The sequence below is a fragment of the Glycine soja genome, chromosome 12, assembly GCF_004193775.1.
Source record: "Glycine soja cultivar W05 chromosome 12, ASM419377v2, whole genome shotgun sequence".
In the NCBI taxonomy this organism is placed as follows: Eukaryota; Viridiplantae; Streptophyta; class Magnoliopsida; order Fabales; family Fabaceae; genus Glycine; species Glycine soja.
The window spans coordinates 43,901,944-43,916,229 of record NC_041013.1 but is presented as its reverse complement, the minus strand read 5'-3'; the positions used below and the strand labels follow the sequence as shown (position 1 = coordinate 43,916,229).

The window sequence follows — 14,286 nt, the reverse complement described above, 5'->3', positions numbered from 1 at the left end:
CACATGTAAGATAAAAAACAGAAAACAGAAAACATTATCATCAACTACATGGTCTCTTGAAAACGACCTGTTTCCTCCCTCGCACGGATCCACCCGATTTCTGAGATTCCTTCGAATTGTTAACTCTCTTTCAGTTTCAAGTTGGAAACTTTTTCGATTTTCGCTTTCTGGGTAGGTTCCATAATCTGTGTCAGCAAACTCTTTCACGATTTTTTTCACTCTCTTAAGTGCTTTCTATTCCATGCATCTAACTAGTTTTTTTCTTTTGTGCTCCCTTTGGGATTTGCTCAATTTGCTTAATTATAGAGGTGTGAATTGTTGTTTGAAAGTCACAAGCAATGGTGAAGGACACTGCGTATTATGACATATTAGGTGTCAATTATGATGCATCTGCTGCAGAGATCAAGAAAGCTTATTATGTCAAGGTAATAAATAATGAAATCAATGCCCTTCACTTTTCTGATTTCTGCAACCAGAAACTCAGATTTGAGGATGTTATTGTGTTATCGGATCTGGTGGAATATTGAATTTGATTATACACCGTATGTTTTGGAAACAATTAGGTAGTTTCATAATTCAGCTTCTTTGTTATTTGAATTTGTATCCATTCTGTGATTGGTGCTACACAATTCAGATAACTCAGCTGCTTTGGTTATTTTAATACTTTATATTTTGATTTTTTTTTTCAAATCTGGAGTAATAAGCCCGAAAGAGTGAACTCCTGAAGTTGTTTAGTGATTTTATTCTGCCTCCAAATATGCTCACCAGACAACATAATTGGTGACGCTAAAAATTATATAGGGTGACTTGTAGGAGAGAGTAAAAGGAATAATGGCTCTCTTCTGCTTATTTTTAGATTGGATATTTAGAAGACTACATTAATGCTGGTATTTTACTTTCTTTATTTTTCCTGACTGAATCTTAAACTTGACAGTTCCTCCTTTGTGTCACCTAAATGACTATTAACCTCTCTCTCTCTGTTCTCTTTGCAGGCTAGAATTGTTCACCCCGATAAAAATCCTGAGGATCCTAAGGCCGCAGAAAACTTTCAGGTAAGCACTAAGATGCCGAGTTTTGTTGGCTTCATAAGACTAAGCAATAATAAAATATTACTAGATTTCATTAACAAAGTTATTTACATCCTTCTTAGTTCTTACTGTTAGATGTTTGACAGTATAAAAAATAGGAGAGTTTATACATTTGGATCCCTCCCTCCATTCAGTTTGCTTTATTTTTCTCAAAATGTTTTTCTAAATCTGGTATCCTGGTATCTTTACCAGAAACTTGGTGAGGCTTACCAGGTTTTAAGTGATCCTGGGAAGCGTGCGGCATATGATGAGCATGGAAAGGAGGGAGTACCACAGTAAGTTTATGCCATCTTACATGACTGAAAGTAATTAGCTAATAATTGCTTGCAAGAAATTCATGCTCCATCAAATGGTGAAGTGCTGTCTTTGCTATTCAAAGATAACTCATGTAGGTCGTTATCAGAAAGCAATTTCAGATCTAATTGTTTAATCTCTTTCATTGACTTTTCCTTTTCTTGTCACTATATTTAGTTATTACAGATTGAGACTGGAACTAAAAATATGTATTATTCAGTGAATATACTCTGTATGTTTCTGAATCTGATCAAATATTAGTGTGATTCTAGTCCAGAAAATGGGTTAAGAGCTACTGTAAACTGAAGTAAAAGAAATAACAAGAGGAAAAGGAGAGAGACACTATAGGCACTTAGAGGGGCTTGCTTCCTCACTACCCAAAAGGAAGGCCAAAACTACACTCAATCTTTTGTTGCCCCCCTTTATCTCCACTCCTCTCTTATACTCAACTTATCGGAATTTCACTCTCCAAAATTCACAGACTTACCTTTTTCGTCTATCTGATATCTCATTCCCCGCATGATCGAGCATAGGAAGCTTCCTTGCATGGTCTTTGTTATATTCCTAGTAGTACTTGCCAACCTCATTGGTTGTTTCTTTTTGTTGCAAGTTAGAAAGCAGGTCTAATGAAACTATCTTAATGAAACTACTTGATGATATTTAGTATGTATTTGGATTAGCTTATTTTGACAAAATATCTTACAATCAAAATTTTACTGAGTAAGCTTTTGACGAAAAAAAATATTCCTCTCAAAATTAATCAAACCAAGCAAGAATTAGAGCTGCAGAGCTGTTGCTATTAAAAATCTATAATTTGACCTAAGTGTGCCAGTCCTGTGAGTATTTTCCACTATGTTGAGGTATGAAAATTACAGTGGAGACCTAACACACATAGAATCTTACTAGCTGCTGCTAAAAATCATTTTATTTGATGGATGAGAGAATGAACTTCTCTGTTATGTATCAGTGTTGTCAAATAGCAGCCATGGTGCCTGCCATGGCGGAATGGCATGGCTGATTTTTTGTCAACTGCCATAGGCAATTTGTGAAGGGAAGCCCGCCATGAGGCACAATGGTGTGTTTATATGGTGGAATTAGAAAGACAGAATATATACAAGAGGACAGTATCTCCATCCCATGATTTCAAGACTGGTACCATAATATCCAGATTGATTCTATATATTATCTTAATAAGGAAAGACGAACAATCCTAGCTAATTTACAAGAAACCTAAAAAGTAAAATTAAATCCCTAAAATTAATATATAACATAATAACTCCCAAAATTAGTATCAATCAATCAACCCAATTAAGGTTTGTTTATTTAAGAGAAATCAGCTTATTATATTTAGATGTTTCAAGATGAATCTAATGTAACAGAATGTTTTCATGGATTAAGAAAACCTGCAGAATACACTGATTTCTTTTTTTTTTTATTCAGAGATTCCATGATGGACCCTACAACTGTATTTGGAATGATTTTTGGAAGTGAATTTTTTGAAGAATATATTGGACAACTTGCACTGGCTTCTTTAGCATCTATAGAAATTGAGGAAGACTCACAGGATCCTGAAGTTTTGAGGCAGAGAATTCAAGAAAAGATGAAAGTATTCAGTTTCTTCTAGTTCTTTATGACAGTTTTCCCAAATCCTTTGTATGGCTCCCCCTGGTATGTTGGTAGCTGAAGCTGTTTCCTTGTTATTTAACCGTAGGCTTGGCAGAAGGAAAGGGAGCAAAAGCTTTCAACATTTCTGAAAGATCGCCTGCAACCATTTGTTGATGGTCGAGAAGATGAATTTACAGCATGGGCAAAATCAGAAGCACGTAGTCTTTCTAAAGCTGGTAAATTCCCTCTGTTTATCATGTAATTTTAATAATGTATTATCTAGTGATAGTGACTCTAGAACTTAGAAGTTTCAATAACTGAAACTTTTCTTTATCAAGAATGTCAATTTATTGTCTATGTATGCCAGCATGCATTCTAGAGCTGGCCATCAATTGAGAACTTTTTTTAGTACTATTTGAGGTTTTAATATAGAAAGGGCTTGCAATAAATTAACCTGGTTTATTGAAGTAATATATAGTTGTGGTTTTGTATAACAGAAATTTGCTTTAGAGGTTCAAATTATGTTTCTTCAGTTATGAAATATAAATGGTATTATTCAAAGAAACTAAAACACATATGTTCATTCTTTTGTAGTTTAGAATCTTGCAGAATGCTTTATTATGTTTTTACATTATTTCCCACCGAAGGAAAATGTCTGAATACTGTCTAATTTGTAAGCATATCATGCTACCAAATCTGAGTCTGTGATAGTCCTGGCTTTCTGTAGTTGGATTATTAGGATTCTTACTATGTTAAATGTTATGTTGAGCTTGTACTAGTTGTTCAACATTTATGCTTGAATGATGATTTTATTCCATGCTTATACTGTCGAATGAGTGATCCTATGCTTGTTAGTAAGAAAAGACATATTAATCTAGGCCTCATTCTATAGAATCTTAAATGGAGCGTGAAATCCCATTGAGGCTAGATTCTTATGTACTCTTAGAGTACTAAACTCAATTGATAGGGTCTTGGGTATTATGGGGTGTTCAAGCCCCAATTCAAATTGTATGAGATGCTTGCTTAGGGAAGTACTTAAATGGTTTTGTTCTCCCCCTTGATAGAAATTGGTTCAGATTAAGCGTTGAAGGAATAAGTTTCGTTCAGAACCCTAATTCTCAGTCCTGGCCCCAATGTGGTTTCTGAATCAAGAACAAGGCAAAGACAATGAAATGAACACTCCTGGACTTTCGGGAGGTTCAAGTCTCTCCCCGTTTTGAAATTCTTATAAAATTTAGATTGAATCTTGAGCATTATTACTCTTAGAATTTCTCATTCCAATGATGTGGGGTTATGATTCCATATACTCCATGGAATGGGATTTAAATTTTTTTCTCAACGTACCATTGTTATTTTCATGAAATGACAAGTACCCTTATTGAAATTGTAGACAACTGAATTTTTATCTCTTAAATAAATTGTTTCGCCTCATACAACTATACTACCTTGAGTAAAATGAGTAAGAGATAGAATTGGAATTTAGGTTGTAACTAACAACTGCGCCACAAAACATTTTTCACATGACAATTTTCAACATGAGAGGATCCATTTCTCTATATTATAGAGTCTCCACCATGTACTTCAAACACTTGAATTTCATATCTTTATCACTTCATCTTCATCTTATCAGTTTTAATCTCTAACAACAATCTTTAGGGCAAATGATGAAAATATCAGCATGCTGCAAATTAAAAGGATGACAGGGCTATTGTAAAATTCATGTAGGAACACTATGTTTGTTCACTCCTAGTTCTTTTCTTTCCCTTGAATTTTCTTAACTCATTTCTGACATTATTTTCAGCTTTTGGAGAAGCCATGCTACATACAATTGGTTACATCTACACACGAAAAGCTGCAAGAGAACTTGGGAAGGATATACGGTATATGAACGTTCCCTTTTTGGCAGAGTGGGTGCGAGGCAAAGGACACTGTATAAAATCACAAGTAACAGCAGCCTCAGGTTGTAGAATATTTATTGTTATATTTGTGTTGTCTACCAGTTGAAAGGATATGGACATTTCCCAAATTTTGGATTTTCTAATGGAATTTATCTATTTCTGTAGGAGCTGTCTCCCTAATTCAAATACAAGAAGAACTCAAGAAGCTAAATCAAGGAGAAAACAAAGAAGAAAGCATAGTCAAAGCTATTGAAGATAAGAAGGATGCCATGATTAATTCTCTATGGCAAATCAATGTGATTGATATTGAATCAACTCTGTCACATGTTTGCCAAACTGTAAGTTGCAGTATTTACTTTCTATCGTTTAAAAATAACAGTCTTCGCTGATAACTCAGAAATAAAAGTATTTCCCCCTACTTACCTGCTGTGCATGACATTTGTTAATATGCAGTTTTTTGCCTACTTGGAAGAAACTTCAATTTCTAGCTTTTTACCTCATCTTTTTAACCCTCAATTCTAGAAACAACTTAGATCATAGTGCTAGTATCTTTTAGGCTTCATTATACTTTTTTGCCCCTCTATTATGGCCTATGTGCAATTTTCTTCCCCCTAATTTTTTTTTGCTTGAATTTTATCCCCTAATCTTTAATTATGACAGTCAATTCTTTTAAGTTAATTCCACTAACTATCCCTAAGATTTCAGGAAATTACACAAACACCCCTGCTTTTGTAACGTGTACATTAACCTCCCTTATAGGGGACCATGGTATAATGTTTTTCAAACAATTAAAGAGGTTAGTGCAGAAGTAGAAAAAGCAAGGGATATTTATGTAATTTTACCAAATTTCAGGGGTCTTATTTTTTTAAATTGCTAGAATCATCCCCTATTGTTTCTTTTTTTTCCTATCTTGAATTCACATTTTTTTCTCAAAGCATCCGTAAACTAAACCCCTTAAACTATTTTTAACCCACATTCAATCAAATTCCACCAATCAAAACATTATATTTCATCTAAAAATTTTATAAAAAAAATCTCATTTTTTTGCTCTTTGAAATCGTAACCTCACATCCTGTAAATTCTTCTGCATTTCATCAAATTATCGACTTCTAAACCTTATATAGATTATTTTCTATTTCAAAGTCATCTCAAACATGTAATTATTTGAGTATAAAATAAGGATTTGAGAGTTTTATGTAAAGGAAAAGTGATGGAAGCACTTAATTGGAAAAATTAGAAAACTGAGTAATTTAATTTGAGTAAAAAATTATTGAGCGACAAAACTGGCACATTAGTCTAAATAAAGGGCCAAAAATATAATTATCTTTTACCTCGGAAAGCTATAGGTGGACCATGATCTCTCCACATGTTGAACTGAATGCAATAAAACGGTGAAAAGTATAACATTTATACTGAAATATCAATTAATCACATTACAAGTTTTAAGAAAATGTCTTTGTTATTTTTCTCAGGTTCTTAAAGATCCTAGTGCCTCCAAAGATGTTCTGAAGTCTCGGGCCAAAGCATTGAAAAAGTTAGGAACTATCTTTCAAGTAAGTGATTTCTTATGTTAGTGCATCAAACACTATGTTTCAAATAAATTTTTTATTTCTGATGTTGGTGCATCATACTGATATTTATGATTGCACCAATAAACTGAGACATTTTGTTAACATGTAATAAAGAATATTTCATTTTGCTTCCCAGGGTGCTAAGATTGCTTATAACAGAGAAAACAGCCTACGCAGAGAAAGTGGCAAAACACCAGATGCTGCTTCCTCATCATAGTCATCTGTTCAGTTTGTCTGATATGGTTATGTATTGAGTAGTATTCTTATGACCTTCTGGCTCTCAGTGGATTCTGAACATTGTTTCTTACAGTGCTGTTAGTAGGCATTGTATGTAATTTCACTTGGACTAACCTGCCATAATTACACGCGTTTGTACTTAATTATTATCATCTAGTGATAATTGATCTCATTTTACTCTTTTTACCATATCTACACATATGAGATCTAGTTCCACCGAAGTGAACAACTTATTTTAGAGTGCAAAATAAGCCAGGAAGCCCCGATACACTAAAATGGTCAACATACGTTGAAGGGATATTGCTCCAATACGGCTTGAGCCATTTTCTGATTTTTTAAAAGTTTTATAAATTTTAATATTTTATAGCTAGAAAAGGTTAAAAGTTTAGTCTCTTCAGTCTTTCATGCAAATTGCTTCCCTGGCCACCCAAAAATCCTTCACATGACTGACTTCTCCTAGCACGACGATGGACAACTTCTCTTTTCTCCCCTTTTCTGGAGAGGTCATCATTGTCTACGCATTTTCCGATGAGGTATCTCTTCTCTCAACCTTTGCTGGTGCTGTCTGGCGAGGTCGCATTCTTTGGGTGTTTTCCATTCAAGTGAGGTGTCCTTTTTGATGTGGTTTCTATTTTTGCCCTTTTTTGGTGTTTCTATTGTGTATTTTTGGCTTTTCGCGTCTTTGCATTTCTATGTTCATGGTTCTGCATGTTCTGTTTTCTTTTATAATGCTGTGTTATGTTATTATTATTGTGTAGTTGTGTTGCTTGAAAAGAGGTCTACACCTGTTTCACAATTTCTTTTTAAGATTAGTGATAACTGATAAGCATTAGATAAAATTTGAGTGATAGAAATCTGCATATTTGCATTCATGTATAATTTTTTTTAATATTTTTTAATAGTGTATCAAGATGTATCGTATCCTTAATTTTTTTTTAAAAAATTATCATATTTTTGTATCCGTGTTGTATCTCGTATCTAGGATTCATAGAAAATAAGTAATCTTGATTGTTGATATTATGTGTACATATATATAAATTATAAATGAGTTGAAATACTAATTATTAATTTTCTATCATTGAGATAATTTATCTTATCCTTATTTACTTTGAAAGAGTCAAATTCACACCTGTGAAACTCATTATTTGTTGTGCAATAATTTGTACCATGTCAATTTTTTTTTAGTAATGACATAAAATTTATAATATAGTAATTTTATAAAAATAATTAATTTCTTTGAGTTGCGAAATGTCATTTCATTTTTTGTTCTGAACATCCATTACCAAACTTAAAAGAGTATATAGTAAGAACTTTCCATGAAGATGAACTTCTCATTTGGACTTATGATTTGGATGGTAAGAAATCTCTACACCATATTAGAAATGTCGTACATCCAAAATCAATTTGCTATGTATTATAGGAAACTTTAGTTAAATTTGACTTAAAACATACATATGGATTAAGCTCATCTTTCTTTTTGAACTAAATCTCACGTTTTGGAAAATCCTACTAGAAATGTTCAATTTTTCCACAGAAGTGGCAATATATTATTGCTCTTTGATGTTTTCTTCTAGATTTGCAATGCCTAATTGATCTTTGATGACCATTTTCCCTTATCATGTTTTTTCATAAATTTCTTTCAAACTCTTTGGTTTCCTTAGTGGCTTACTAAATGACTTCTTTGATTCTTAAATCTCGTTTCCTCTTGAAACATACTATGTAACTCGTGCATTCCATTTGTCTTTAATGATATTATAACTCATTTGAAAAGTATCATACTAATGAGTTAAGAATAAACTACACAAGGAAGTTCTTATTCATAGTCATTTCCAAGGTCTTAAACCTTATTACAATATTTGTCATCTCAATGACATGCTCATGCATAGTACATGAGCCATCAAATTTCATCGTGGTTAGCGTACTCATTAATATCCCAACAAGAGATCTATCAATTATTTGAGAGTACTCTTCCACTAATCTCATAAATTCTTTAGTATTTTTGGTCTTGGGGATAGTTGAGTTAATGTTATTTGCGACAATCATTCTCATGAACATTAGATTGAGTCTGCTAGATTTTTTTCAAATTTTATAATGAGTTTTTCCTTTGGTGTTACCAACATCATTAATAGTAGTAAACTTCTCTTCCAATATAACAAAATCAAGATCCAAATCATCAAGGTGAAATTGGACTTGCTGATTCTAATAAGAGAAGTTAAGCCCAAATTGATATGCGAAACATGAAAATTCATTAAGTTAGGAATTGATACTACATAATAAAATTTTATTTTTGAGACATAAAACACATGTTATACATACATACAATACATTCAAACAATAATAAATGTATATCGATGTTCTTCTTTAAATGATATACCAACACATGCACAAGAGTCAACATAATAATGCAGATAAAATCACTACTACAAAAATGAGATTTTACAATATTAAATTAAAGGTTTTACAAAGCATTCATTGAGAAGTATTGTTCAGCAAGCTCCTGCACTCTTTGTTGAGGATGTTGTAGAAAATTTCCAGCCGTCCACAGCTGAGTTAAACGTTCCTTATCAAACTCGCAATGGGAATAATACACGAAGAGACAAATATAATCCTATTAAATATAATAGTTTAATAGGTTTTCAAATGTCAGGAATTAAATTAAATAAATTCAGTAACATAAGAAAACGAAATGCAAATTAAGTGGCACATAGAAACAAAATGCATGTCTCGAGCCTAATTATTTGAAAAATCATCCAATGCCTATAATGATAGAGTTTTTTTTTTTATAAATTTAACGAGCAATTAATATTCAAAATTTGAATCAAATTTACTAATTCAAATTAATCTTTTATTATTTTCTATTATATTTAATTATTAGCAATTAATAAGTCATCAATTATGTTTGTATATAATAGAATATAATAAATAACAATTCACCTATATATAGTTTATTAGCAAATAATCAAAGAAACGCAATATAATTGTAAGAGAAAAAACCAATCCTTTTATTGAGAGAATAATATAATGAAAATGATAATGTGGGAAACGTTGTCTCATATTATTCAACCCAAGAAAAACAAACAACAACGGATCACTCCTGGGTACAATCTGTGGGCTTAAAGGAGACTGTTTGCTTTACAAGATCATAGCCAACCAAGAGGTTTAGTTGTGCCAAGTTCCCAAAGATGGGACCAATTTTACTTGAACGGAAAGCAAAACATACTACTCCCTCATCCACCTCAATAAAGGTGCTGATAGGATTCAACTCAACATCTGCTCCTTTAAAATGTGCTGTGATCACTGGTACATTTAGTTCATCAGATGATGTAGTTCGGTAGCATAGCCTCAAAAATTTACTTGGATCCTCAACACGCTCTAATTCAATTGCATCTGCTACTGCTGATTCCAAATTTAAGTAATCATCTTCTGGCAAAATAGTGAGTGTTGTACCTGAGTCAATTATGATGTTTCCCTCTCCGCCACTAGATTCAAAGGAAGAGCTTCCAAACTCTATTCTATTATCTCCAACACTGAATGCTTCCAAGGTTAGGAAGTAAAACCCTAGTCCATTTTTTGGGACTATAGGGGTTGAGACAGTGCCACGCCCCGAAACCACAGCTTCATCTCCAAAATTGAGTTTGCTAGACGAGTTAGATTGTGAAAACAACGGTGCCAAACAATAGGAAAATTTTCCACCTATTGAAGAACTCAATTGAGATATAAGAGATACGGGTCCTCCTCCAAGGCCAACTATGCCGGAACCTTCCCGTTGAAAGGTTCCTTTATTGTTGTGTCCGCATCCTATCACGGTTTTAGGAAATTGGACAGAAGAACCATCGGTGGACCCTAAAGTTAGGGTTTCCACGCTAAGATCGCCTTGTGAGTGTGAATTATCACCATATGTAATAGTGTATTCACACTCATCATTGTTGGAAGAGCAAGATGCAGCACTTTGCACTGATTGACAGATATTAGAAGAGCAAGGTAGGGTTTTGTAGGTTTTGGATTGTGAAGGATCGAATATTGGAGTGGTTTGGTCGTAACAGTCTTCACAGGGTTGGCATTGCAGCCAGATAATGTCACTACCCGTGTCAACAATACCCAAGATTTGGAATGGTGGGGTTCCAACTGAATAGCTCATTAGGTATTCACCTTGACTTGCTATTACAGTGGACTCTGCTGTGTTTGTGGAGGCAACTAAATTAGGTTTGTTGAAATGATTGGCACGGTTGATGGAACGACGCAATGCATTAGCAACTCGTTGGAATTGAGTTTCTGTGGGACGATAATATGGTGATCTTGACGAGTCACGGTGGATTATTTCCACACTAAAGCCACCACCGTCAAGGGCATTCAAGAAAGAGATGTTAATGTAAAGACACAGTAAAACAATAGCAAGAGATGAAGAATGTGGCATCTTTGCCATCACTAAGATTGGCAACAAAGGTGTATAAATTAACAACCTCTCAGATTATTTAGAATTGTAATTGCTAGTGCATTCTTAGTGGCTTTTTATAAGATTCTAGTGTTTGTGGAACTATATGGAGGCAAAGATTTTGCAATGATAGAAGTGAATGAGTGGCCTGAAATGTAGTAATTGGTCATTGTTTCATTACCAAATTTGATTATGATATTTCTCAATTAACGCTAATGTTTTGTCAAATTTGAATTCACCCGGTCAAATTTAATTCATTCATTATAAGTAATTTAATAACAAATGAACGCAATTCAGAATTATTGGCTGTTATAATTAATATGCAATTATATACATATATGATTGAATCAAACCTCCTTTCAAAAAAAAATGATTGAATCAAACCTAGAGTAAAAACTCCCACTGCATTTTGAAAATTTGACAATAATAGTATATCCAAATGAGAATAATCTCAAATAGGAAAGTTTCAATTGTCAATCTCTAGACCAATTTCACAAAGATTTTTATCTCACCTGACTATATAAAAATGCTTCCCTTTTATTTTATTTTTCTTAGGCGTCATTCTCACATTTGCATTTGAAAACCCCAGACACTGTCAATAATGGAGAATTATGACAGCTGGCAATATATACTTGAAATAGATAAATTCGCACACAATAAGCTGATTAGAAATGTCAATAATAATTATTTGACCATTTGAACCAATTTGAAATCCACTTAAATGTTTTACATAGTAAGAATGATATTTGTACAAAAATACATTAAATAACTATATGGTAGATGAAACTAAACATTGAGTAATTTAAGGCTACATCCTTTATTTTTTATGTGGTAGAAGAAACTAAACATTATCTTTGATTTTGGGAAGCAGATGTAGTTTGAATTATGGCATCCCAATAAGCATCGTCCCATTGGTCTTTGTATTTGTCAGGGAATTCAATTAATTTTCTAAAGCAATATTGTAAGAGATTTTCCCTCCACTCTTCCACAGGAGGCAACCCATTTTGTGCAGCTAGCCAATGTTTATAATCAGTCTGTCAAACAAATTTAAAATGGAAACATTGATTAATTTCAACCACAAGAATATTTTATAGTTTTGCATATTAATGTACATATGAATCTAGCAAGGCTGAGCTTACTTTGTCTAGCAAGGTTGAAGAAGTCTTGAGTCTTCAACTTTACTTTGTCTAGCAAGGCTGAGCTTACTCCATGGTTTATTAGCTACAAAAAGAAATTAAAATTGTAATAAGTTTATATTAAAATTTTAATGAACTTAATATTCAAATTGAGAATATATCAACTTGTTTTAAAATCATACAAAATTGGTCAGTTCGATTGGTCTAAGGTCTAGCAAGTGATCCTCTTGATTCTAAAAATTGATTATTCTTAGAATAGGTGAGAACTGGTAAACAATTAATAGAAAATATTTTGTATAGAAATCATTTTGAATTCTTTTCAAAATTCATATTTTTTATTTTTAATTTAATCTAAAATACTTTTAAGATAAATAAAAATACATATTTAAATATTACACATAAGAATATATTATTTTGTCAATTATTAACTTTTTATTTTATAATATATAAAATATAGTTTTTAAAGTAATTTACAATTTTAATTTTTAAATCTTACGTTTAATAATATTATATTATTTTATTACTCAAAATATTATATAATATTAAAATATTAATTTAATTACTACATTTTAATATGTTGAACCAATAAACTATGAATTAATACCTTCACTTCTTTTATTATTGTTCTGATTTTAAAAATATTGAAATTAACTGATTTCCTTATTTGTAACAAAATTTTAGAGTCCAGAAAGTGAACGAAAAAATATAGCTAAGGCTTTTATTGAGGTTTTTGGATGATACTCCAAAGTCCAAACTATCAGTGTCATGTCACTCTGGAAAACTTTTTCAGTTGGATTATCCTTGGCATTAATTGTTAGTATATATATTTCTTTGTTCAGTAAGACCAATAATAGCATATAACTAAATAAAAATAGTAAATAGCAATTTTATGAAAATGAAAAATCACATTGTCTGGCAACTAATGCAAACAGAGTCATGTGTTACAAAGAAATAGAAGGATAAAAAGAAGAAATTAAAGAGACCCACCTGGAAGAATCCCCATTCCTTGCAAGCAAGGTGAAGCTTAGCCAATTCTGAAGTCCCAGATTCTGCAGAAAGCAAGCTCTGCATGTCAATAACTGGAATATCTCAAGACTACTATTAGCTTCTTCAGAGAGGAGCACCATGTCTTCATGTTGATGCTGAATGTATCTTTGTGGAACAGTGGACAAATTTCTTGTAGCCAACTCTTGAACTGATGGTACCAAAAGTGAAGTCCCTGATGGGTTGAAGAACTTTTCCATGGTCTTAGTTTGCCTGAAACACACCTCGAGCCAATAACTGGTAGCAGTCCAAATTATGCAGTTTTAATAATTATGAGAAGTCTGCGATCCAAAGTTAATAACAAGCAAAATATCTATCCCACACTTGAACTACAAGTACTGTTGGAAGATAAATACGTATGTACTATTACAAAAGTATCTTTTAACGTCTGATTTTTCTGTACCAGTCGATTTAGAAATTAACGTGGTGACGCGCCTTTTAAAAAAATTAACTTTTTACGTCGGATTATAAAATTAATCGATGTAGCGATTATAGGCATCTGTTCAAATTTGAATTGATGTGGGAAGTACTTTGATCTATCATACAATAATAAATATTAAGTGAGTATTTCATATACAAAAGTCTCTGTCTATCATTTCTCTTCTTTTTCTCAAGGAGTTTTACTTTTACTATAGGAAGTTTAAGGTTTAAGGCAAATTTAAAAGAAAGTAAAAGAAGAAAACCGAGGAAAAAAATAGCATGGTTCGTTTTTTTTTTTTTTGGGTACATACCATGGTTCATTGATGCTGAGAGTAAGATAACATCAGTCCAAAAAGTGAAAAAAATCTGAAATCCAAGAGTGAAGTCATCTAGCAAATGGGTTAGGTCCAGAGACCACCTTTTTTCATATATGGGGTCTACTTCAATAATTTGTTATTTTTGAAAGACAAATATCTTTTTCCATCGTGTAGTTTTATAATTGTTGTTTTTGGGGTTTATGAGAGAAAGAAAAAGTAATGTGCAGACAAGTATATATTATTT

At 32.5% G+C, this 14,286-nt stretch overlaps 2 protein-coding genes across 2 annotated transcripts; one reads left to right on the top strand and one right to left on the bottom strand.

The window, feature by feature from the left end:
• On the top strand, positions 1-6,882 carry LOC114380528 (chaperone protein dnaJ 10-like). Its single transcript, XM_028339629.1, has 10 exons — positions 1-171; positions 307-425; positions 993-1,052; positions 1,281-1,363; positions 2,823-2,988; positions 3,094-3,223; positions 4,789-4,947; positions 5,051-5,223; positions 6,358-6,438; positions 6,593-6,882. Exons 2-10 carry the CDS (start codon positions 339-341, stop codon positions 6,671-6,673), a joined length of 1,020 nt encoding a protein of 339 aa, XP_028195430.1. The 5' UTR covers positions 1-171; positions 307-338; the 3' UTR covers positions 6,674-6,882.
• A 2,899-nt stretch (positions 6,883-9,781) lies between these two features.
• LOC114379054 (aspartic proteinase CDR1-like) lies at positions 9,782-11,116 on the bottom strand. Its single transcript, XM_028337607.1, has one exon. The coding sequence runs from the start codon at positions 11,114-11,116 to the stop codon at positions 9,782-9,784; it is 1,335 nt and encodes a 444-aa protein (XP_028193408.1).
• Between the last annotated feature and the right edge of the window lie 3,170 nt (positions 11,117-14,286).

Bases quoted from the DNA above. Each gene is read 5' to 3' on its own strand.
- LOC114379054 (XM_028337607.1), bottom strand. From the start codon at position 11,116: ATGGCAAAGATGCCACATTCTTCATCTCTTGCTATTGTTTTACTGTGT.
- LOC114380528 (XM_028339629.1), top strand. From the start codon at position 339: ATGGTGAAGGACACTGCGTATTATGACATATTAGGTGTCAATTATGAT. The intron at 426-992 runs GTAATAAATAAT...TTCTCTTTGCAG, and splicing joins AGAAAGCTTATTATGTCAAG to GCTAGAATTGTTCACCCCGA. The intron at 4,948-5,050 runs GTTGTAGAATAT...CTATTTCTGTAG, and splicing joins ACAAGTAACAGCAGCCTCAG to GAGCTGTCTCCCTAATTCAA.